At 42.1% G+C, this 27,020-nt stretch overlaps 1 protein-coding gene across 4 annotated transcripts in view; it reads right to left on the bottom strand.

Moving 5' to 3' along the window:
- Positions 1-27,020, bottom strand: part of LOC119654863 (nephrin) — a 339,369-nt gene that overhangs the window by 102,539 nt on the left and 209,810 nt on the right. For all 4 annotated transcript variants that reach the window (XM_038060449.1, XM_038060450.1, XM_038060452.1 and 1 more), the window contains exons 7-11: positions 22,250-22,394; positions 15,147-15,277; positions 8,666-8,825; positions 7,550-7,764; positions 7,378-7,459 (exon numbers count right to left, since the gene is read on the bottom strand). In XM_038060449.1, the coding sequence (XP_037916377.1) occupies positions 7,378-7,459; positions 7,550-7,764; positions 8,666-8,825; positions 15,147-15,277; positions 22,250-22,394 (733 nt within the window). The remainder of the gene's footprint in view (positions 1-7,377; positions 7,460-7,549; positions 7,765-8,665; positions 8,826-15,146; positions 15,278-22,249; positions 22,395-27,020) is intronic.

Below are 27,020 nucleotides of genomic sequence, written 5' to 3'. Positions count from 1 at the left end.
ACCCTTACGGATCAACACGAGTCTGGCCATTTTCCAGCGAGAAGGAAAAATGCCCTCCTTCAAGCACGCGTTGAACGCTTCGAGCAGCAATTCTGGCCGTTGGCGGAACACCAGTTTGTAAACTTCCGCCGGGATGCCATCAGGGCCTGGCGCCTTCCTGTTTTTCATAGTGAGAACCGCTTCTTCGAGCTCTCTCATTGTGAAAAGGGGGCAATCCACGAGGCTTTCCGCGCTGTTTACATCAACCCGTACAGGGTGTCTAGGGAACAATGCCCGCACAATGCGGTCCATCTGGTCGGTGCTCAGTATGCAGGGCTTCCGCAGAGCCCCGATTTTCCGAGTGACAAGCTTATAGCCAAGTCCCCACGGGTCATCATTCACCTCATTAACAAGGTTTTGCCAGCCGCGAGCTTTGCTTTTATTTATAGCGCTGCGGAGTCTCCTTTTTGCTGATCTATATTGTGCCTTTATGGCACATGCCTCCTCGTTGGCGTAGAAACGTTGTGCCAAACGGCGGAGCTTATGACACTCCTTCCGTAGGTCGGCAATTTCCGCCGTCCACCAGTACATAGAAGGCTTGTCGCGCCTGGGGCCTCTCCGGGGCATGGAAGCCTCACACACCGTCGTTATCAGATTCATCACTGAATTTACGACGGTGTCAGCTGCGACACCACCACCCCCCGGAGTGCCCCCCAGTGCGGCCCTACCTGCTCCAAGAGCTTCGACGAACCTTCCGATGTTCACCTTCGCGACATTCCACACGCAGGGGGAACGTCGTGTTGGTGCTCGCCGGCAAGTAGCGTCAAACACTTCGAACGCAATGTACTGATGATCACTTGTCGAGAAGTCTTCTAGGACTCGCCACCCGTCCACCGATGATGCCAGAGATTCCGACGCAAAAGTTATGTCGGGAATGCTTCCTTCACAACCTGAGCGCCGAAACGTTGGCGTGGATCCGATGTTTAAAATAACGAGCCCGGTTCTCGCCGCCATTTCCAGAATCCGTTTCCCTCTGGAGTCTGATTGAGGCATGCCCCATTCAAGAGCCCTGGCATTAAAATCACCGCCAACCAGGATTCGTCCCTCCGTGCTCGAAACGGCGTCCTCCAGAGCATATATACGATATGTACCAAATATTGTCCCCTATTCTAGTGCAAGATTCGGAAGTCCTAGGCTGAATTTAAGGGGGTTTTTCAGTAAATTTCTAAAAAGTAGTAATATACTATTAGTAAGTTTATTTGAGCAGATATTGGAATGGGACATATTTTGAGGGCTAGATTTCATCTAGGCGTACCACCCTGTTTTTTTCCGGTTTTTTAGGTTGGGTAGTTTCCGAAAATGAGTCCTGTCTGACTTCAAATGCGTAGATTTTGACGCCTTACTAACGCACTTTGCAATTTTTGCCAAAACTAATGTCAGTTTCGGAAAGCACAAATTCAATTCATTTGATACCCTACACAACTATATCCGGCGAAAAAAATTTTTGAATCCCCCCTTTGCATGTATGAGGAGCCCCCCTTTAAACTTCACCTAAATTTATGCCACTCGCTGTATGCGTGAGATTTCATAGCTCCCATCTGTCCACCAAATTTCATTCAGATCGGTTCAGCCGTTTTGGAGAAAAGTGCGTGTGACAGACAGACAGACAGACATTGAATCGACTTTAATAAGGTTTTGTTTTAGACAAACCCTTAAAAACGATGATGGTATTATTTACAACAACAAGTTTCTTTGTCAGAAAATTTAGGAACGAGCTGTGCAAACTGACTTTTGTTTGGACATGGGGAGTTTGATTAGACTTAGAGACGTAAAAACTGCCTTCATACAGATCGAGCACGCTGCACATTAATGATGGCAAGACAAAGTATATGGTGGCAACGTCAGCACCAAAAACTAACCAACCAACAACATCGAACCCCACTGGTCACGGGAAGAATTAAGATAGGAGACTACAACTTTGAGACCGTTGATAATTTCTCCTATCTAGGGTCGAAAATCGCAACCGATAACAGCTACGATGATGAAATCCGCGCACGGTTGTTGTCCGCCAACAGAACCTATCCCAGCTCACAAAAACTGTTCCGCTCGAAACGTCTCACCATGGGGTCAAAGCTCTTACTGTACAAGACAATGATCTTGCCAGTCCTCATATATTCTCCGAGGCTTGGGTTCTTAGCAAGAAAATTTGCGAAGTCTTGGCCGCGTTCGAGAGAAGGATCCTCCGAAGAATTTTTGGCTTCCTACATGAGAATGGACGATTCGTTAGCCTACATAACGACGAAATCTATGAGCGATACCATGACCGTCAGGATTTGGATAAAATCCGGCTCAATAGGTTACGGTGGGCGGGTCACTAAATCCATGTGGATGGGGATGATCCAGCCCGGAAAGTCTATAAGGGCAATATCTATGGTAGAAAAAGAAGACGAGACAGACTCTGGCTAAGATGGAGCGATGGCGTAGGTCAGGTGTCTGGCGTCCTTTTAAGTATATTGAATTGGTGGACCTCGGCGCAAAACCGGGATGTTTGAAGTTCCTTATCAAGGCAGGCCTGGACCGGATACCGGTTGTTGCGCCATTGATGATGATGATGATTTAGATTTTATGTACGAAGGTGAATATACCTTGCTATCATTAGGTCAATATACACCCCTGCATATGTAGTACGGTAGATTAAGGAGAGATAAAGGCGTTATCACTGTAAACCAACTTCACTTCAAAGAACTGTTTGCCTTGATAATACCGGATCCATGAGCTCGGGGCTTTGGTAGACGCATTTCTCAATTTATAGCCATCGGATAAATTCATATAACCATAGCACTGCAAAGATAGAGTAATTCGTTGAGGTTTATGGAGAAACAAACCACCGAAAGTACACAGAGCATTGGAAGATACATACATATATTGAGATAAATGAATTCTGTTTCTGGAATGCCTTCTAATTTCCAAATCCCCATACATCTGTTTGCCAGAAGACACGAAGTTATCTTCAAACGTAAAAGAAACTAGGATCAACTGGAAGAGTTCATGGCGGGAAATACTCAGGCCTTCTAAACCGATGACAGGATTTGGAGCTGAAGTTTACCTTTGGGATAAAAATGACAAGTCGGGTTTTTCTTTTGGACAATATACATTGTTATTTCCAACTGAAATGTATGCAATCTTACGAGCAGCAGTCCCAGTGCTTGACGAGGGAAAGAACAGATCAGGCACATTGCAATATCTAGCGGTAGGCATGCCCTAGCGGTGTGGATATCTTCAGTTTAATTACTTCCTTTCCAAGAGTCAGTAGTATTGGCTAATGCTGGAAACTAGATTCTCATAAGTACAAATCGTAACGTAAAAACCAAACAAACATATTGCAAAGTTCATCCTGTTAATAATCGTGAAGGCTTACAGGCCAATTATGGGAATCCTAATGCGAATAATTCACTGCAATTTCAACAAACCAGAAATCGTGAGTGCTTGATCAACATAAGGTAGACAATAATATACTCAATCAGAAAAATTGTTTCTAGACTGCAAGGAATACCTGACAAAAGTTAATTTCTTCATTTGTTACAAAAAAAAACAAACTCGCAATCGGTTCAATCCTTCACCAGCTTCAAGACAACTATTAGCTGCCAGTAGCATAATTTCAAAGTAAACTGTTCCTTATGAAAAACGTTGCAGCTTTTGTGGTGGGGAGTTTCTTACCATCCATGATAGCAAGAAACACTTTGGGCATTATCTGGATTCACAAGCCTCTTACAAATGCGTTCCACAAAAATCTGAAAAACCAACGCTCCAAATTTCTTCCACGACCGCGATGTTGACATTTGAACCAATTCCACTGCAATAGAAGTCGAGAGAACAATCAAACGAGTGAAATTAAAGAAACCCACAGGACCTGACAATATCGCAATTGAGCCTTGTAAAACGAAGAGCTGAAACCCAAAACTGCCGTTCACCAATTTCTTTAATCGGGTTATTGAAGGGGGTAGAACACCATATAATTATCAAGAAAGCACAACCGTTTCAATATGGAACAGGTTTTGAAACCGGAAGCTTGACGCTTCAGGTACAAAAGGTTTTGTGTTTCCCTATGTGAGGAGCATAACGTAGTTCTCCATTGGCTTATAGCATTGACCCGAGATATTGAAATCATTCAGTTCTGGGCAGGTTACTGCCATTGCCAGAACTGAGCGATTTAAATATCTCGAAGGGCAGGTTACCGGCATTGCCAAAACTCAGCGATTTAAATATCTCGAGGGGCAGGTTACTGCCATTGCCAGAACTCAGCGATTTAAATATCTCGAGTCAATGCTATCTGCCAATGGAGAACTGTGTAATGAAATTATTTCACACATTAACGAAACCTGGTGTTCTTTGTGATCGACGTATCAGCGCACGTCCCAAATCTAAAATTTACTCCAATGTCGTCCGTCTGCCGCTCTCTATAATTCTGAGTATTGGCCGACTATAAAGGTCAATGAACGGCGTCTTGCGGTAATGGGGACGAAGATGTTGCATTGCACTGGTGGCGTGACACGTTTTGATTACGTCTGAAATGAGAATATCCGCGATCGAACGGGTTTGCACCGATCGTGGAAAAACTGCAAGAGAGGCGTTTTCGATGGTGTGGTCACGTAATTCACACTAACGAGAATTTAACAACCAGTATTGGTCAGAACATCAACGTCAGCATTTGATTTGCATGGCTTTGGAAGCAGTAAACTCGCGCGAAATTGCTAAGTTTGAACTGCAATAACTTTGGCGTTAATTGCCTGTTTTCCATGAAATTTAGCACATATATACGAAATATTGTCCCCTATGCTGGTACAAAATTCGGAAGTGCTAGGATGAATCTAAGGGGGGTTTTCCAGTAAATTTCTAAAAAGGAGTAATATACTATTAGTAAGTTTATTTGAGCAGATATTGGAATGGGACATATTTTGAGGCCTAGATTTCTTCTAGGCGCACCACCCTGATTTTTTTCGGATTTTTGGGTTGGCTAGTTTCCGAAAATGAGTCCTGTCTCACTTCAAGTGCGTACATTTTGACTCCTTACTCACGCACTTTGCAATTTATGCCAAAACTAATGTCAGTTTCGGAAAGCACAAATCGGGACCTTTCATTTGATACCCTACACAACTATAAATAATAAAATAAAAATAATAAAATTTTGGAATCCCCCTTTGCATGTATGGGGAGCTCCCCTTTGAACTCCACCTAAATTTATGCCACTCGCTGTATGCGTGAGATTTCATATCGGTTTAGCCGTTTTGGAGAAAAGTTCGTGTGACAGACAGACAGACAGACATTGAATCGATTTTAATAAGGTTTTGTTTTACACAAAACCTTAAAAAGGAAGGCTGCTTAGTAGAATATTCAAATTATTGTCCGATCTGATGATGTCAGATGCGATCAAGATTGCTGAACACATTCTTGACAAACCATATCCATTGCATTATTCAAATTAGTATAAACCAAACGGGATTTGTGAAAAACTCCGTGAGAAATATCACCCTCTCTGCATACTTTTCTAGATCTAAAGGAGACTGGTATGTTCTACGGTAACGCCTGGTCCTAGAGAAACTCGTGCGCTGGAATCAATTCCTCTACTGCGATCCGAAGAGTGAAGTTCGAAAGGTCGCGGATATATTAAAACTGATTAGTGTCTCTGTCAGTATTCATTGCAGAAGCGACTCCTTACCACTCTTCTTTGTTCTTATTATGGACAATGTCTCACGGGGTATCCAAAGTCCATCTCCCGACACGTTGCTCCGTTCAGATGATGTTCTTATATCAAGAGATACTTGCCCAAAAATGAAATGATCGCCTCATGACGCGATGCTTACGGGCCCAATGAAACAGGGCTAATCATTATCACTGGCAGGGTCCTACCAAAAACTGAGCGATTTAAATATCTTTGATAAATACCGTTAGCCAATCTTGAACTGCGTTATGAAATTGTTTCAGGCATTAGCGCAACTTGAATAAAGTGGCGTTTCACAACTGGAACATTTTGTAAGCGTCAACGAGTATCTCATTTCCAAAATAAATCGCAGTGCTGTCCCCTTTGGCGCCCTCTATGGTTCACGGCACTGGCTGACTATCGAAGGCAATGAACTGCACTTTACGGTAATGAAGACGAGGGTGTTGCGTTAGACCAGCGGTGCAACGTGTCATGAACACATGAGTACAGCCACAATAAAGGCATTCACTCTCGATGCGGGGCTGTAACGACCGGGAAAAAATTGTGAGAGAGGGGTCTTCCAGGGTATGGACATGTAATTCGTGCTAACGTGAGCTACCTAGAAACGATTGGTCTGAACATCGAAGTCGATGGGAAACGACGAAAATGCGGGTGGAAGCAGTGTTGCTTGATACGCTGGATATTGATTTGAAATCCTTGCGCTTGCGTCCAGTTCAGGCAAATGACCCAGTAAAATGGAGCAATCGATTAAGACGAGCCGACTCTGCTTCTGAAAACAATAAAGCTTGAGGAAGCAAAAGAAGAAGAAGAAAGAAGGCAATAGTTTTTCATTGTATTAACGTATACGGATTAAAGACGTTTCCGCAGATTCGCTATAAAGCCTTCCTAATACTTCTCCTCCCTGAAATTTTTAGTGGAACGTCTTAGCTTGCTCCTATGCATCTTTTGGTCAAACTGATACAAGATGCCTCTTTCTATGCGACTTTGATGCAACTCAACTGCAACCCTCTGTGGGGCTAAAAAGCAATGAAAACCAAGAAGGAAATAACGATGACAGTCGGGGTTCGAACCCGGTGCAACAAAATCGAGAGGCTGACGCCCAAATGACTCGACTGTTGAAGATGTAGTGCCTCATTCGCCTTCTCATCAGTCAATGCCTAGTTTTGAAGTTTCCGCAAAACTATGTATACTAAAATCACGAGTTTTAATAAAAAGGAAATGCGAAAATTCCTCTTGCTAAACATTTATACTAATCGCTGGCTATTAGTGTTTATAATGGACGTATTTCCAAAGAATCCTTTCTAAGATTAACAGAATAAAGGTTATTATCAGCGTTGCTCCTTCAGCTAATGTCACTCAATGCATTCAGGTAAGATAGTCTTCTCAGCACCAAAAAATTAAATGTGGGGGCTAAATTTATGTTCGTTTATTGTCTCTAATTGCCAATAAGAAATGCAAAAGATTTAATTATTTCATTTTGTCCGCTGTAATGGAAATGAAATTTCATCAGACAAGCAGGCTCCCATGTTGCTAATTTTGAGAAGCGTAAAATTTGCTAGCGAAACTGATGTAAATCAAGCACTTTTATGAGGCACTTAAACTAACTTTTGCGAGTAAATTTCTATCCATATTCTATAGGGTTAAGGATAGCCAAACTATGGGTTAACATCTATACGTACCTGCAGGAATGATGGTGTATATACAAGGCTCACTTTGAGAGCCGATTTCATTTGTGGCCCAGCATAGTAGCGTCCCATAATCCTGCAATTACAATGCCGGCAGATTAGTGAGAAGGCTTACGGGCATGAAAATGTTGAACATGGAAGCCTAGAATCTTGTAATTGTACTTACATGCTCTGTCATAGGCGTATAATGTGTGACACTGCGCGCACGATCCGTTGCTATTAGAGAGGCCGGAATGTCTACAAACTCCACTGCTGACGCATTGAATTTCCAAACAAATGATACATCCGTGGGATTCGCTTCCACTTCACAAATTACTCGGACCGTCTCCTGACGTCCTGAACTGTAGATTGTCTTCTGACCTGGACGACATATTGGGGCAACTGCAAGCAAAGGGTAGGTTACACAATGCGCTCGTATAAGCTTGGAGTCTACACAAATTTGACGCTTTATTTGCTCAAACATTTTCCTAGTCCACGTTCATGTCGACAAAGGATAGCGAGGATTGCGACAATTCATTGTGCGGGCTTGACGCCAACGAAAATCCGGGAAAATGTGTCAACTCGAGAAGGTAACATTTTAATGAAGAAAATGCCGCACGCTTAATGGAATGATACATTTGCGCTAGCTTAGAGGCTACACATGTCGGTAGTAGCCATTGAGGAGGACTTTTTCCAGCTATGATTACGTGTATTTAGAATCGCTTTACAGGACGAATTCGGAGACCATATTGTCCGTACTAGGAAAGGTATAAAACAAATGAAGGTGGATTTCAAATTATCGATTCCACGTTCGCCTTCTGCTGTGGAGTCTCGCACGAATGGAAAAGTTTGAAAGGCTTATATTTGGCTATGAAAATTACCTTTTAGGGGAAGGCAGATTTACTAGAAAAAGGACTTTATCCCCTTGCTCTATTTGATCCCAATATATGTACATACTTATAAATATGTTAAGGTGGTTTTGAAATTCGCATGTGGAAAGTCTCACGGTTGACATTCCTGCTTTGTGCTGCTGCTTTGTTCGATAATAAGGGGATGCTTTGTATAGTAAATTAGAAAAGCCGGAAGACAATGGTTCCTTTGCATCTGGAATAACAATTACCTCCTCTTTGCGCTTGGCATATCCTATCTCGTGAACATTAAATAAATTGCTTTATGCGAACAAAGCCACATTTTCCAGCGCAACATAAATTCAAATTTTCAACGGTGACCCAATGAACTCTCGTTTGTCGCTTCCATACGACATCTACATATTTAAGCAAGAATTAGAATGATAAGTAATTACATCGTATGTCCAATTGTACAGGATTACTCTCCCCGTCACCTTCCCTGTTGCTGCCCACACACGTGTAGAGGCCGCTCCGTGCTCGGCTGACGTTCTGGAGGACGAGACTCTGGTTCGCCACGACAATTCCTTCTGCAAGATTATTGTCCAATATATTGCCCTGTTGATGATGAAAACATAAAACAAAGCTTTAATTTCGGTTATTGTTGTCCTGCCTACCATAGAAATGTTATGTGAGGTTCTGTTCTGTGTCATATACCTTTAACCACAGCGAATAGGACACAATCACTGTCTGTGACACAAGAAAATTTCAGAATTCATATTCTTCGGTTTGAGGGAAGGGGATTAGAGGAAGGGGGTGGTTGAGTCGATTTGAATGAGAAATAGGTTTAACATTTAAACAAGGTCAAGTGAAACATTACCATATCCTTAAGCTTCAAAAGAGTTGAACAGTTTCTAAGGACGCCGATTTCAAGTTGCCAATTCCGCTTTGAAATAGTCAATGAGTCAACATAACAAAAAATCCTTACGTCCTCCATCTCCTTTAAAAAGGAAACTGTTCGTTCATTGTTTCCCGACTTCCTCATGTCTACAGTATGCTGTTTGCCGTCGAGGTGACGGCAGAGAAATTTCCAAAGATTGGACATTACTGTGATGATATTGCTTGTGAGTTTCACAACTGGAGATTAGCTTTCTCTTCGGTTTTTCTGGAGACCATAGCAATGAGAGCAAGCCCAATATCGAATAGGAATTCAGAGAAGCCTCGTTTGAAGGGCCAATGCTGTTGATAAGGGTTGTAGCCCTGATGGGAATGTTTTTATATTGGCCACTCAGGGATGTTAAGTTGAGTGCCATTGATGACTTTCCCAGGACAATAATGCAGCTTCCAGTTGAATTGGATAGAATAAAACAAAACTATTTGTCCTGATGTATTTGGGATCAACTACATATGGGAAACGTGATAGCTTTGTGAAATCAGGTTTTTGTATTCATTATTTTCCGTTTATCTTGCTCGGTAATTATACTCTCCTAGTTTTCCGTATATCCATATGAATGTACCTCCGCTTTAGAATTTATAAGCTACTGATTATGATAAATTACACTTCATTATTGTGGAAGCAGGTCAACATCACTGGATGATACTTTTGCGAAACTATACACACAACAAGTCCCACGCTAAAGGTCGTTTTCATTATGAGCTTTGATACTAATGTTCAAAGGAATTATTATTGCATTTCCGGATTACTCCTGCGGGTGATTAACAAATTATTTATATATATATATGGAAACTATCATCGATTCAGCAGGATTTGCAGTTTCAGGATAACGCTTTGTAGAGTTCTGGTATAAGTGACTTATATTATCAATAATTTTGAGACTCTCGGGATGCTGCGCTACTCTTCCAACCTAAACCTAAACTTTTCGACTGGATTTTTGTCGAACAACACAGAATTGAAAGTTTGAAAGTACATGGTTCCAAATAGTGTATTTAGCAAATATCGTACCCCATTATCCAAAAACTGCTGCCGTAGCTTTTTTCAGTTTTCATGGTCTCTTTCAAGCAGTCGCCTAGTATTCTGGCAATTTTACCACCACTCGTGTCCAGTATACGGGCACGAAGACGGTAAGGGAGAAGACGTATGCGAAGGCTGCAGCCGCATTACTGACCCCTGCCTTGAAAGTTTCCTCCAAAGACGGCAAAATGTCAGAAGGACGATTTACCAACCTCCAGGAATGCTTGTCAAAAAAAATGCTGCAGCCTGGAATGAAGCCAAAATTAAACTGACTGCACTGATAAGGCTACCTTAAAGTGGCTCCAACAGGTAATCCCTACTTTGAGTTCCGACGGTGGACCTAAGTTCACTATTGGAAACACTGAGCTTTGCAGGACAGAGTATTTCGGATGTTGGTTATCTGGCCTTGGAAGGAAGGCAGATGACATCATCTGCATGTTGGGTGAACCATACCGAGAAGGATATACCTAAACATATGGAGAGTTTCAGTTTGGTATTCGAACTTGTGGGACCGGGAAGAAGTGAAGTAATGCCCTAACAATCTATACTTCAAAGGTGACTGGCGGGTGCAAGCCGAAGTCTCACTGTCAGATTGCCGATACCCAGAATCCAACCTGACTATTGCAGAAGATCAGTATGTAATACAGAAACGTAATCCTAGAAAAACGGATTGGACAAAGTTCAGTGAATTTCTTAGCGGTTGGCGCTTTAAAATGAATTGAAAAATCTGAATTGCAGACTTTTGGAGCGCTAAGGAGAGCCTTGTCCTATCTCCCTAGTCCAAAGTGGAAAAACGGTTCCTTGGTAGAACTAAGAAATGCAAAAATTCAGGAAATAAACCAGGCAACTTCTGAAGAAGCGTTAAGAATGAAGACTGGTTAAACTTCCGGAACTCACCGAGCGAATATAGGAGCCTCGTGAAAGGAGGCTACTTTAGTCCGTACTGTGGGGAACTGGGAGGCGATGGAAAGAATTCAAGGCTGTGTAGAGTCCTTAAAAGGGGTAAGTCGGCGAAGTTCGACTCTGTTAGAAAGCCCAATGGTATTTTCACGATTTCCATCAGTACAGATGCCCTTTGACGTACACCATCTGGGCAAGCTGGTGAGAGAAGTGGAAGAGGGAGAGTTGTGGATTCCTGCAATGCTCTAAACATGTAATCATTGCAAAGTGAACTGGAGCACTGTGAAAGCAGTTGTTACGAATGATAAGGTGAGAGGTGCAATACTGTTCTGGCATACCTGGATAGTAATAGTAAGGGAAGGTATTTTCTAGCATGTCTTGCTTTGGGCCACGTCTCTACCTCTTAGCAGAAAGGTAGTCTTCATATCGAAGCCTGGGTAAGATGAATATTATAATCCCAAGAACTTCAGGCAGATCAGCTTGACATCATTCTTACTAAAAGGTCTGGAGAGACTGGTTGAGCGTTACATTCGTGAGATGGGGCTTAGGCCGCACCCGCTAAATGAAAACCAACATGCTTACCAACGTAGAAAGTTCTGTGAGTCTACCCTTCATTCTTTGGTTTAAAAAATAGAGAATGTAACTCTGAAGGGTGGGTATACAATCGGTGTGTTCGCGGATATTGAACTTTGTGATGCTGCCAGAGCGCATGGCGTCGATAATACTTTAATTAAATGGATCTATGCCATGCTAATGCAGAGATTGCTGTACGCTGAAGTGGGCGTCGATCACTACCTAACGGCAGAAGCAACGAAGAGATATTCCCACTTCTGTCGAGTATGCTGATCGACTTACTACAATACGAATGGCAGAATTTGCCAATACTCGCTCAAGCTTATGCTGATTACGTGGCTGTGGTTTGTGTTGATCGGAATCTCGGAACGGTGTGTAGAAATATACAACGTGCGGTTGATTTGATTGACAATTGGTGGTTCAGGTATGGCCCTTCAATTAATCCAAATAAAACCACAATCGTATTATTTACAAAGATGGATTGTGCAGATTGACGTTTGCGTCGACATGGGGACTCAGGACTCAAGTGGTAATGTGGATATACGTTGCTTTAGTTGGCAGATGTTTGGTTATGAATCCGCAGTGTGGTGTATCACGGTGAGACGAAAGAGTTTTCACCGTAAACTAGGCGGACTGCAAAGAGCTAAGCACTGCAATGAGAGCAGCTTATAGATTAATTCGCTTAGATCTATGGAGAAACAAGGGACACGGGGGCACAGGGAATTGGTAGAGTTACTGGCAGAATTGAATCCAGTCTTTACAACGCCTTCTAATTCTCCAGTCTCCATACATCTCTTTGGTAGGGAATATCGAGTTGCCTTGAAATGTACAGAGAATTGGAAAGTTCTAGAGGAATGCGTGGTAGGATATACGCTGGCTCAAAAACAAAACAGGATTCTGGAGCCGAAGTCTACCTCTAGACTAAAAACGAGTAGTGCGCTTTTCCCTTCGGACAATATGCAATGGGTTTTCAGACTGAAATGTATGCAATCCTAAGTCCAACAAACTAGGGGATTGACGATCGGTTGAAAGGCAGGCGCATCGCAATGTGCAGCGATAGCCAGGCTACACTGAGGGCTTGAGCAGTCCTTTGATTACTTCGAAAATCATCTATTCAATACGGCGGAAATACTCTGTCTACCTCACCTATCTAGTGACTGTAGTTTAGAAGGAAATAAAATCTCGGATAATTAGGAGAAGAGAGTTCAATTTCCCCCATCCCCGAAGCAGAACCGGCAATAGGAGTATTAGTAGCCTTGGCTAAGGCTGTTTTCATGAACAGAAAACAAGCTTCCTATAGTGACAGGTAACAGAGCCTAAAAACTACTAGGCATACTAAACCTTTCATGTCAGAACTTAACATGCGTGCGGCAAAGTTTATCCTGTTGAAAAACATTAGGACTTCCATGAGTATTGTAGGCATTCTGATAGGCCATAATTCAAAAAGCTGGACATATGTTCAGAATAGGAATTGTGGAAGATACGTGATATGTGTCCCTCGTGTGATAAAGACGCGGAATGCACCGAGTATCTTCAATGTGAATGCCTGGCCTATGAACACTCAGACGGTTGCAATTTTCGACCCTAGATAGGAAAGTTATCAACGGTTTCAAAGATATATTCTCCTATCTTTATCATTCTTGGTAGTTATTGTTCCTTCTTTCAGTTTTAATTTTGACGTTACCACGTATATTTCGATTTGCATTTACTAATGTGCAGCCTGCAATTTCGCGCGCCTGCTCGAGCTAGATGAAGGGAGTTTGTAAATCTCTGGTTCTTCTTTCCAGGATATCTATGCAGTCTGCATAGGCCAGTAGTTGAGTGGACTTGAAGAGGACGATGCCTCTCGCATTTACTTCAGCATCAAGGATTACTTTTTCTAGGGCAAGGTTACAAAGTTTACACCATTGGGCATTCCTTTTTAGACCGTTTTTGATGTTGTAGTAATAAAGCAAAGTGTTGAGAGTAATAAAGCAGTCCAGTTATTCTTGCGAATGTCGTCAGAATGCTAATTTCTACCATGGCCTTGTACAATTTTTCTTTGGCTTTGCTCTCATAGATGGCCTTGAAGCCGACGAAAAGGAATTGCAATTGACGACCATATTCAAATAGTTTTCCATCGCTTACCGCACAGGAAAAATTTGCCTGGAGTGAAGCTTCTTTGGTATGGGCCAAGGATATTTATAGCAAGGTAGTGACGAATATCTGGCTGGTACTCATTAGTTTGGTACCTGCATAATTGCTGCACTGCGTGATATTCCAATTTCATGAATATATAGGACATATAATCGCTCTTTGCAATCTATCAGGCATTAATTCGCTGTTCCCTATCTAGAGCATAAGCTGAACCGCTTCGTGTAATTTCTTGCCTCCTATTTAACCCAGTTCGGCTATACTTCCATTGGCACTTATCAACTTGTAATTCTTAAGCCAATAAATTACACGGATTGTTTCTTCCATGTATGGTGGTGGCACCATTTGTCCATCATCTTCAGTTGGTAGGAACTCCAACTCGCCGATATTGTTTAACATTTCGTCAAAATACGCAACCCATCGCTCCAATATGTCCATACGGTCAGAAATAAGATTTTCTTCGCAGTTGGTCTAATGGACTCAATATGGAGTCACTTCCATACCTGTTAGGCTTTGATGACTAAATTTAAACGTAATGTCACTAACATATGTTGGTAAGAGCGGCAACTTTGGGACTTTCGATAACCCTTCAAGCAATATTTTCCAGGATTTGCCGATCTTCGCTCAATTCCCGAGCCGTTTTTTGTCTGGAAATCTTTAGATTTGATCGCCAACTTATGCAATTATCTTGTGGTGCACCTTCTGACATTGGGGCTATTGTTCAACCGACAACAATTGAACCTCCTCCAGGTAAAATATTCCGTCACCGAGTTCTGCTGCTGCTATTCGCGAATATGAAGTGTCCAGATGAATACAAATTAAATATTCCCATAGTTGAGAGCCTTTGATAAATAAATTAAACCAATTCTATCAGAAATTCATCTGTCTGCAAGCCTCACCTCTCAAAAAATCATTGAATATCAAGTTACGCTGTTTCAGGCGTCAGCATCCTGAATTAGCATATCAATATTCCACCGCAGGAACAACAGCCTCTTCTAAGTCGTTACGGATTCATTTTTGAACAATGCAATATCCCAGCGGAGTTTCTAATTAAAAATACACTTGAAAATGTATCAATAACAGGCTCCACACGCTCCCCAGGCGCATACGTAACATACTCGTAAAAGGGACACAGGAATTGGTTACAGTTCTACCGCAAATTGGAAATGGGCTAAATACAAAAGATGAGAGGAAAAAACACAAAACACAACCCATAGACATAGGCACAGTTTGGAATTTTGAATATTACACAAACCCCACAGATATCATGCATTATAATAGTATGCGGGATATGTTCCCTTTATACATTTTCTCCTCTCTTTCTTCATTTTCTGGTTGCTACAAAGGACATGCTTACGTACGTTATGCCTCCAACTGACTCGATAGACCCATGGGTTGGATTTTATGTTACATTCGAAAAAAACGTCGGCTCCCTCGCGGATTGTGGTTGTATTTAAATTCGTACCAAATTCAAGAGACACAACCGGAATATCTGCAATGAGAAAGAATAATGAGATTTTTTAAAAAAAAGCGATTGAAAAGCATTTCTGTGGTTTGAAATGTTCATATGTGGAATTTGGAATCTAAAATACTGAGAAGAAAGGACTTTTCTTTGTGTATGCATTTTACATGAGAGATATTACCGTCTTCCACAGTGAAGCGCCCAAATATCTCTGAATTGCGGCATACATACCTCCTTACTATTCTTAAGAACTAGATATGTGTCCTAAAAGCATTTTGCTGGTTTTGATGGTTGAATAATGCTTTGTACAAAAATATACTCCCAAAAGGAACATTTCTGAGCAAGCGATTAACGAGAGTGAGTGACGTGATATCCATTAAAAGACCCTAACTTGGATTCCTTTTTTAAAAAACACCTTTTATATACAGTGAGGTATATGTAAAATATGTTCAACATAAAAACGCACGGAACCGTGGTATTATACCTCTTTCCTGCAAATTTCGTTAATCACCGAAGTACTTTATGACTCCCATAAAAAGCTCTATACCTGACCCTAGAGTTTCGAGTCTACACTTAGAGCCAACTTAGCAAGAAAAGCAATGTATGCCAAATCTGTCAAAAAAATTAGGTTTTCCAAAATTGTTGCACCTTTAAACATATTGACCTCACGAGATCATTACTTACACTGCTGTCTCAGTTGGAAATGGGAGTAAGACCTGCAACTAAACAGTAATCAAACTCCAGGCTAAGATGGGACTATTACTTAAAATTTAAGTAGTCGCAGGGGTTAAGTTCTGCCGGTGATTGGTAAACTGTGCGTATCAGGCACGATTGATCTCAATTAGTCTTGTATTTTCAAACCTACCGGGATCGATTAATCTATTTCGAATTAAATTGGCGCCAGATGTGGAAATATAAAAAATAAACTTCGACTCTGACGATCATGAGTCCACCAGTCAAAAATTTTAGTGTTTAAGATCAGGGGATCAGGAATCAACCTCACTGATAGAAATGAAACGCAGTTATTACCGAACAAACTGAAGTAAGCCAACATTAGTAGAAGCAGGCTCTGACTGGCGCCATCGGCTGGGTGCAAAATGTTACCTACGGGTAACAAATAGATGCACCAATAATGAGCTGAGCGATCAGATTTACAAAAAAGCTCTCCACTGTGTCAACTTTTAGTTCAAGAGGGAAGGCAAAGCAGGGATGAATGGCAAAGTATGGAATGTAATAAGCAAGCAGCTGACCATTCGTTTGCAAATCTCCAACACAGAGTCTGATCTGTGATTTGTAAAAGATTGTCGTTTGAGCAATTCGTTTCATAATTATAAACCTAGCTCAGCTACAATAACCTTTCAGGGCATGAAAGTGGCGTTTGTGGATACAAAAAGAAGGATGGGGAAAGGGTGTGTCTATGTGTGTGTGGTCGGGGAGAAGCTACTTTTAACTTTGCCTGGCAGGTCTACGTCATCGCTCCATCTAAGGCATTATCTGCCATAGATTTGTCCACATAGACTTCCTAGGCAGAATAATTCTTTCCCATACGGGATATGTGAACCACACACCTCAGTCTATTGGACGGTATTTAATACAGAATGGAATAACAGTGACACGGCTCAATTTTTTTTTTGTTATATAAGCTATGGATGTTCATTCTCCCTTTAGGAAGCCAAAAAATGGCAAGATAATTGTCAGCAGAGTAGAACTTTAAGCACTTTAAGAAGACAGTATTCCTGGCATTCCATCCACTTTTTAAAGGGTAAGCTAAAAATAATTCATGATAGAGCATCTCCTTCTCTGAGATTGTTGTCGGTGAAAGATCTGGAAGAGTCCTGCTGCTATTATATGGTCTCGCACAATAGTTAGAGTCAGTTTAATAACAGTATTATTAATTTTGTGTACGTATCTTTCACAACTATGTAAAATTTTATTTTAGCCATACTACCATAAGCAAAAGTTTATGAAAAGGTGGTGCAATTGTTGAACTTATTCTAACAGTTTTTCTATCAACTTCGGCAGAGAGAGCTAATCTATAACTTATTTGCCAGGAGTGAAGTCTCTTTGATATAAGCCAATAATCCTGATGAAATTTGTCGTGGAGAAGAAGCATTCTATTGTAATCCTCAAAAGAAACAAATGGTGTCGAACGTCGACGAATCCTTTAGAATTAGAGACAGAAAGCTTGCTTTTGTTGCTAACTCGCCTTCTATAATACTTAGGCTGTTCTGCAGACCAAAATAGGAAGGATTCACGAAGTCAAATGGAGAAATTTGAATTCCCGTTTTGAATGCAGGAACAGCATTATAATGCAAGTGGGCATGCCCCCGGAAGCAGGGGGTTCTGAAATCTTAGTAGAATTTATAGGGAGAAATAAATCACACCAATGATCGAGAGACAAGACTTGCAGCCGTGCAAATCTCGCAAAGGGCCTACGCTGAAAACGCTTTGTTGACGTATAGAATACACCTGGTTTCTTCTTAACATTCCTAGTGACCTTACATGCAAGGCAATCTCTGGCAGCTCTTCTTACATGCAAGGTAATCTCTGGCACCAAGAATTAACGTCCAGGCTTATGGACTGTCAAGAATATTTACTAGCAACTAGCCGGTTCGTTGTTTGAATACGAGCCTACGTTAGATCGTTCCCAAACTAGTATTTGAAGTCCGCCTATAAACTCCGAAGAACTACATCTTTCTTCTGAGGCGAAAGAATTGTCAGAAAATCAACTGTTGCTGGAATGTTGATCTCTGAGATCCGAGACGAAGCAAGGGCGGCTCAATGGCCTTTTCCGGAGATATATTGATTGTATAAAGTAAACTTGCTAGTGAAGGTTAGGTGCTGAAAGGACGCTTTGTCAAAGTTCAGCCATGAGGTAAAAATGGGAAGTTTATGATCCATGAACAATCTGAGCAGCCTGTACTCAACGGAACCACAATAATTTGGTAATTTAATATTCAGATATACAACTAATAGTTCACGATCTTAAGCCGTCGTAATTCCGTTGATCGAGATTCAACTGCTTTGGTCTGCCAGCTTTGGTGAAGATTACCGTCTATTGCAATGTTCGGGGCATCAACAATCACGGCTTGGAGTTCATCCTGTTGAGGGAATGCCAAAAGTGTACCGTCTACCAGCTGTTGCGGTGGACGTCTTCTGGAAACGATACAACCTCCTGCGATTCCTTCGTCTCAGAAGCAAACAGGAATGCGTTAAGTAGGAGCTGGTAGTGAGTGGCTTTGGACTGGAAATGGCGGTAGTAGTCTAACATTTTCAAAAACTTTCTGAGATCATTTACCGTCTTAGGCAGCGAAAAGATCGAGATCAAACAGACAGGCAGACATCGGCTCGATTCTAATAAGGTTTTGTTTCACACAAAACCTTCGCGCCAAGTTGCTATGCATTCTAGCTTGGGAACTTTTCATCCATTAGTTTAATTGGATTGGATGACCTCTCCCTCAGTGACGATTATGCCTTAGATGCACACGTTTGAATGTTTTAATGTTATTAATCAATTAATCAATATCCTAACATTTAGTGGATCTTTAACCACACTGAACGGATTGCTGGCTATCTGTTGGCTACCGGCAGTGGAAGAGCTACTCAACAAGTAAATAAACGTTGACTTTGTCGATATCCGTTTTGGCACATGTCATTGTGAGAAGAAACTGGAAATGAATTAAAACCGGTTCGACGTGCGAATGGTGCCCATCTTTAAGCTCGTCTGGATATCATGATCGAGAAAGGGAATGTTCTATTCATGCCTACGAAATAGAGGTTCCGGGGCTTCTCTACATAGAGATGCCCCTTTGGGAGTTTCAATGAGCTTGGTAGTCAAATAATTTTCATCCTTGTGTCGTGGGACTTTGGATATGTTCCGAGAGATCCAACCAACTACCCTGGCGGTATTCCCGAAATTAATCAGTGGGGCCAGGTGGTATCGAATCGCTGATTTTATAATAATTTTCACTCGATATAGATAACAATCTGTCAGCCAGAGCCCTTTTTCTCCAGGAAATTTCACTACGCCTTTAAATGAAAAGAAACTCCTGGCGCGGTGGAGATCAGGAGGGTGGATCCATAATGTTGCACTCAGAGATTCCTGTTTCGGTAGTGCTTTCCGAGCTTCGAGAGAGCAGATTCCAACAAAATTGCCTAGTCTGTGATTGAACGGTTAGAGGAATTTGCATTTTTGAACATTGAGAATTAGGTCATTGTCACGGATGTGCCAAATGCTTGGGCTCAGTGACCAGAACGAAATTCAAGTAGATGAAACGGAAGTGCACGTTCTATAGTACAGAGGATTAATTTCTGGAAGGCATCCATAAGAACTTGAAGAATCCGAAAGGTGCGTAATTGCTGTCTTTGGAGTATCTTCGGGAGCTACAGGAATTTGGTGGTATGCCTTGTCAAAATCCTAGGACGAGAAAATACAACAGTTTGCTAAGTAATGCGCAAAGTTTCAGATGAGAGGAATAGAATACCAGTTCGTAATCGCCTGTATTTTTAATAAGATTGCCATTCGCTATTGGGCTTGGAAACTAGTTCGAGTGGAAATGACCTGCAGCTGCTGGAAGGTCTACATATGCCTTGCTCAAGGAATTACTCAAATTTTCTGCGTGACAGCTAGCTTCTAGTGTGATAAGGGACACACCTTCGAGAAGATTGGGAAGCCAGTATTGTTAATTGAGTACGTGAATAAATGGATCGGCAACCTTCTAAAAAATAAAAGAAAAAGTGGAATTTTACCTGACAACCTAAGAAAAGTTGTGGGCTCTGCCAGGGCCCGTTGCCACATATCCACCAGTAACCCATAGTGGCAGAGGAGTTGCTTCTAGCCCTATGCTTGTATGGGTTGAGTTTTTAGAGTTTTTTAGTTGCTGTGAGACTAAATTATTGGATCTGGTGACAGGAAAGACCACAACTTTCATGCCCGTGTCCACCAGAAAATTACGCCTGCTGAGGTGTATCAGGCGACGTGGTGTTGCGCTTAGTGTAGACGTCGCATTTCCAGCAAACCTAGATTGTGCCTCGGTAAATATACATGGGCTGCTGCATTAATACGCGGAGTAATAAGTAGAGCGCGGGGCATAATTACCCGTGGATGATGAACCCATTCTAATCCGCAAAACTCAAAGGTATTGCACTTACCGCCGCTATCAGAGTGACCATATTAGCCGTGAGTGCAGCCATTTGTTGACGCATTACCACCTTTCAGGTCGCCATTCTTCTGCTCGTGATTCACCACCCGCCATCCTCTTGCTAAAAGTCTAAGTTAAAGTCCAACAATTCTTGACGGGATGCTAAACTGGAGTATAACGGCGGAGCCGGTTTCGCCTTTGGATATGCGACACCAATAGATGGCTTTCATTATATAGTGATTGACAATTTTTCTGATCGATCTGGTTCTAATTTTGGTCATCTGAAGATGCCCAGACTCACTTTGTGTATTCGTCTGACCTACTGGAGCTGAAGTTATCGAGGGTTTATCCATTTTCATTGTTAGCTTCGTGAAAACTATCTTCTTATATGGTTCCTCGTTGTATATCCGCATTTCCAATTTGGTACGTCAACATACTTAAAGGAATTATGCCACAACTACAGCAAAAAAATCACGCAACCAGAAATGTGAACATGACGGTCTGCAGCAATTGTGATCAAAAATGGGTATAAAGGAGTGGTCGAAAACTGTAGTCTGTTAGATATTCAAAAAGCAGACAGAAGATATGCATATCGAAAAGACAATGTGAGTACCAAAGATGTTCTGGACTGGCCTATAAAAAATCAAACTTTCATAGGCAAACAGGTGCAGTAAGCAAATAAGTGTGTGTGGTGATTTAGGATCATGGGAGGACTCATCTGAAGAATATTGACGACCAATAAGATACAACTATTGGTAGTGAGAAATAAGTTACACAAACTGAAGTAGAGTGTGTCTACAATGCATGAGCGTATAGGTAGGGAAAATCAAATTACAAAGTTTAGTCCGGCATCTTAAAAAGCGCTGAGTAGATTTAATCGATGAAGACAATGTCCTGATCCAGTAAGTAAATGATGAAGTAGCAGGATTGAACTCTATGCTTTCAAGACATTCTAGAGAAGAGAAAGGAAGCCCTCGATGATAATAGTACTACTAGTGGATCCAGGAGTTCGATCATTCATTTTCTGTAGGGAATCAATTTTCCTATTTTTCAATGCCCATTAAAATAAGGTACAAGATATAAGGTCATATGGTATTCCGAGGAGTGTCAGTTTAAAGTACTACCTTGATAAAAGTTAGATAATCCTGTTTTAACATTGATCAAACTGAAGCGGAAATCATGTCCTTGTCCTTTACTTGGACCATTTAGTTTTATTGAGAAACGTAGGAATTCATCCTATAGCCAGGAGGAAATCAAGCTGTAATAATGGTATATCATATTTTCTAAATTACTGGTTAAGTATTCGTCGCGAAGGCTCAGGTTTACGGTCGACTGACATATTGCTCGACTTGCACTAGGTGCCTTCGCATCTTAATGATGGAATCCAAGTCTCGTCTGCATCTCAATTTTACAATACATGCTGTCAAGTAATGCATGTTTGGCTAGTCCTCCAGCCACCTTCGACACGACTTCAATAATTCACATGCATATAATTGCCAACCTGGTGCAAACTTCGTTGCACAGGTAGCTGACTCTGCATCCTTGTCACATACAGTGTGAAGTGAGCACGCATTAACAAATGCAGTGTCTAGAGACCTGATGTATTCTTCCAATTTACTCGCTCAGCACTACGAAAAGGCATGAAGTGCACTATTTGACTGCAATGAATTACGTTACACATTTGAATCTAAATGAAAATAGGAAAACTAAAAAGAATGATTTTCTGTAGACGCGATGAAAAATGTCACCCTTGGGAACTAGTAAAGTTCTCGTACATTTTCCATTATGTAAGAATTTTCATGGCGTTGCATGTCAATGGAGAAAGATTGCAGAATTGACAAGAAAAAATGTCTATACTTACGATAGATATCGAGCTTCCAGCCGTCCTCCATGCCAGATTCCGGGATAAGAGTTTGCTCCGCACGGCACGATAGAAACTTCCCCCGGTCGTCAATAGTTGGAGTGAAGGTTAATGTTGACGTTGTAATATTGCCATCAGCCGTTGTCTGCAAGAAAGAAGTTCAGAAACTGAGTGCTTAAAGTGTTCCGGATGAGGTAAATATAATATTGGATCAATGCAGTTGACGGCTAAGAAAATATTATATTTTTGACTACAAATAGGAACTTGCACGAGAATTTGTTCCTTGTAAGAAGATGCAGTGTACAAGATGCAATTTCATAAAGTAGAAGTTAGTAAAGTCGTTTTATTATGCGTGTATCAATTTTCAGGCAGTCTGGTGCTGTCCTTTCCAATATTTGAAACGACCAACCAACCAAATATTTCTAACTTCGTTAACTCCCCCTTTTTGGAGTTAGCTATCAGCTTTAATATCTATGCATAAGATAAAACTGCTGTTGATGTAAAAACATATTATAGATGGCAACAATTGAATTAAACAAAAGATTGTCTTAACTTTTCATGCTTCGTCGATAGAAAAACATTAAAACGCTATTTTATATGTAATTGGTGGTCATCATCATCATCAACGGCGCAACAAACGGTATCCGGTCTAGGCCTGCCTTAATAAGGAACTCCGGACATCCCGGTTTTGCGCCGAGGTCCACCAATTCGATATCCCTAAAAGCTGTCTGGCATCCTCGCCTACGCCATAGCTCCATCTCAGGCAAGGTCTGTCTCGTCTTCTTTTTCTACCATAGATTTTGCCCTTATAGACTTTCCGGGAGGGATCATCCTCAACCGTACGGATTAAGTGACCCGCCCACCGTAACCTATTCAGCCGGATTTTATCCACAACCGGACGGTCATGGTATCGCTCATAGATTTCGTCATTGTGTAGGCTACGGAATTGTCCATCCTCATGTAGGGGCCAAAAATCCTTCTGAGGATTCTTCTCTCGAACGCGGCCAAGATTTCGCCATTCTTCTTGTTAAGAACCCAAGTTTCCGAGGAATACATGAGGACTGGCAAGATCATTGTCTCGTACAGTAAGAGCTTTGACCCTATGGTGAGACGTTTCGAGCGAAACAGTTTTCGTAAGCTGAAATAGGCTCTGTTGGCTGCCAACAACTGTCCGCGGATTTCATCATCGTAGCTGTTATCGGTTGCGATTTTCGATCCTAGATAGGCGAATTGTCAATGGTCTCAAAGTTGTATTCTCCTATCCTTATTCCTCCTGTTTGATCAGTGCGGTTTGATGTGTTGTGCTGCCATCGCCACCATATATTTTGTCTTGCCTTCATTTATGTGCAGCCCAAGATCTCGCCCCAATCGCTGCCTGCTCGATCTGGATGAAGGCAGTTTGTACGTCTCGGGTGGTTTTTCCCATGATGTCGATATCGTAAGTATAGGCCAGTAGTTGGGTGGACTTAAAGCAGATCGTACCGCTTGCATTTACCTCAGCATCACGAATCACTTTCTCGAGGGCCAGGTTAAAGAGGACGCATGATAGCGCATCCCCTTGTCATAGACCGTTATTGATGTCGAATGGTCTTGTGAATGATCCTGCCGCTTTTATCTGGCCTCGCACATTGGTCAGGGTCAGCCTAGTCAGTCTTATTAATTTCGTCGGAATACCGAATTCTCTCATTACCGTGTACAGTTTTACCCTGACTAAGCTATCATAATAATAATAATAATCGTTGGCGCAACAATCCATATTGGATCAGGGCCTTGAAGTGTGTTAGAGCACTTCATTCAAGACCGTAACGGTACACTAGGAGGCAATGTGGTCAGCATTGCGCTTGCCCGAGATTATTACCCTGATTTGACTCACGTACTCATTCGCAGCTGAGTCGACTGGTACCCGACGTGAAATCACGATGCAAATTCCACTGCCACCAGTGAGATTTGAACCGCGACCTTCCGTATGACAGCCTAGTGCTCTAACCACTGAGCTATCCGGACATGCTATCGTAGGCGGCTTTAAAGTCGATGAATAGATAGTGCAACTGTTGTCCATATTCCAACAGTTTTTCCATCCCTTGCCGGAGGGAGAAAATCTGATCTGTTGCTGATTTGCCTGGAGTGAAGCCTCTTTGGTGTGGGCCAATGATGTTCTGGACGTATGAGGCTATCCGGCCTAGCAAGATAGCGGTGAATATCTTATAGATGGTACTCAGCAACGTGATACCTCTATAATTGCGGCACTGTGTGATATCTCCCTTTTTATGTATAAGGCAGATAATGCCTCGTTGCCAATCGTCAGGCATTGATTCGCTGTCCCATACGTTGAGCACAAGTTGATGAGCCACTTGATTTAACTGATCGCCTCTATATTTAAGTAGTTCGGCTGTAATTCCATCGGCTCCTGGCGACTTATGATTTTTTAGCCTTGTACATGTTTTCAAAGCCGATAACAGCAGGTTTCATTTTTTGGCTGACTAAGAAACCTATTCCGAGCACATGGTTTACTGAATGGCCACTATAATATATGGCGTAGCTGCTCTTCTCCACGAAACCGGTCCCTGCCCAACGCATCTCCTGTAACACTGTAACATCAGCCCTATATTGGGGCAGGGTGTCGGCTAGCTGCTTATCAGTTTCATCTCTGTACAGGGATCGCACGTTCCATGAGAAAATGCGCAAATCGTTATTCCGTTCTCGTTGCCGGGTTCGTCGTTATATAATCTGTCTAGTCCGAGGCGCCTGTTGTGGCTTCGTAATAAGTTGTTTTCCGTGTAGGGTTGTCAGCCCTACTCAACCCCCAACCTGGAGGACCAGTTGGTACAATTTGTCCCGTTTTTAGGCTCGGGAGACTAGCCTGCATTCTTCTCCGTCTGCCGTTTCGTTAAGAAAGAGCTCTCAGCGGTCACCAAGTGGAGGTGGAGATAGGATTCGGTAGTAAAGTTGGTAAAGTTCAGATCTCTTGCCTGACCAGAAACAACTCCCTGGATGTCTATTAATAACCTTTAAAACAAAATCTAAGAAAGACACGTCTGTTCCAGCTTAGCCGGGCGAGGTTCTGAGGTAGAGCGGGTGTGTGTGTCATTCGCACCCACTAAATACCATCCCTGGCCTCCCCAGGCCTAGCCCCGCGAGACTATCATTTAAGTATTACTTTGCGGGATGAGTTTGCCGTTAGGCGCTCGTGCTTCGTGTCCACCGGGGCCTCCTCCTCCTTACTTCCTTCACTACTTCATTCTATGTTTTCACGATTGCGGGGGAAAACGATGTCAGCATCTCCGCAACTAAATTCTCCGTTCTAACGCTTCTTCTCAGCGCTTGATTGAGCTTCCTTCTCTCCATCGTGAACCTTGGGCAGTGAAACGTCATATGTTCTGGATGCTCCGGTTTTCCATTGCATACATAACAATTCGACGAATCATCCAACCCAAAGCGGTGCAAAAACTGGAACTGTTTCCACTCAATCCATATTCTAGTGTTGAGAATGAGCCTGTGCGTCCAGCAACTCGACGAAGACTCGTTCTATCTATTTCGCCAGAGTTTATGCGACTCTGACCGTGCCGTATTCCTATGTTCTGTATGCCCCTCTATACGTCTTACATGGTATAACACGTTCATTTGATTTAGTCAGAATTTAGAATGAGATCATGCCCGCCACCACCAATATAGTCTTATCTGACGTGGCTCTTACAGTGCTGCAAGTTCTGCTTTGCCACAACATATACAGTCAAAGTATGCAAACATAGTCCAATACCGAGCCCTGTGGAATCTCCGCTATGACGATGTACTCTTTCGATCTTTATCTCGTACCAGAGAGTTCTGTCTGAGAGATGATTCTCGACCACACTCGCCAAGTAACCAGGAAGACCTATGTCAGCTAATGAACCCTAAATTTGGCCTCAGTTGGCGGAGTTGACTACGTTTTTGACATTAAGTGCTAATATGACCCAGCAGCCACCTGAACTCAGTGCGTCTTTTGTAAAACTCACCATCCTGATTATTGCTTCCACTATGTAGTACACGCGTTGAAACTAGTACTGGCACTGCGACAAGCCGTTGCCGCTTTCAACGATGGATAGCTCCATAATCCATAATCTTCCCTATTGTATTTAGCAGGCAGATCAGATGATATGATGCTTATGCATTTCAGAGGCAACACCAACTTTTGTTTTTTCCACTGGGTAGGAAATATTACAACTACTTACTACTTATTAAATATTAAAAGATTGGGCCTAGTCTCCCCAGTGAGTGTGAGTTTAGTCCTCACTAACTCGCCAAACAACTCTTATGACTATAGCAATGATCTCGCATGTCAGGGCCACTTTAGATTCCGCGCCTCTTCTTCTGAAAGTGTGTGAGGTTCCAACATTCATCAGTACGACGTTTAGCTCCGTCCATAATCCGAGCGTCCTCCACATCCTCTCTTATCCGCTTACCCCATTCAAGAGCCCATGCATTAAAATAACCTTCTTTGATTATGGGCTAAGGTCCTCTTGCATCCAAAACCAACATTTGTCCCGTCATCGTTACCTGCTCCACTTTGAATCTTCCCTTAGCAATTTGCTTCCCTGTTTATTCCTTCAACCGTTTGCTTTTTCGTTCGATGCTTCCTATTCCTTTTCATTGCCTTTGTGTTCTGATAAGTAAATACTTTGGCGTTTCCTGATAAATTCGCCCCTGATTGGTGGCTGCATCTTACGTCGTTCGGGTAATTAGCCATCATAGTTTCTGCTTTGACGTATCCCGCTACATTCTCCCCCTTTGAAGT

The sequence above is a fragment of the Hermetia illucens genome, chromosome 4, assembly GCF_905115235.1.
Source record: "Hermetia illucens chromosome 4, iHerIll2.2.curated.20191125, whole genome shotgun sequence".
NCBI lineage: Eukaryota > Metazoa > Arthropoda > Insecta > Diptera > Stratiomyidae > Hermetia > Hermetia illucens.
The sequence above is the reverse complement of the archived record's forward strand: the minus strand, read 5'-3'. Positions and strand labels throughout refer to the sequence as shown.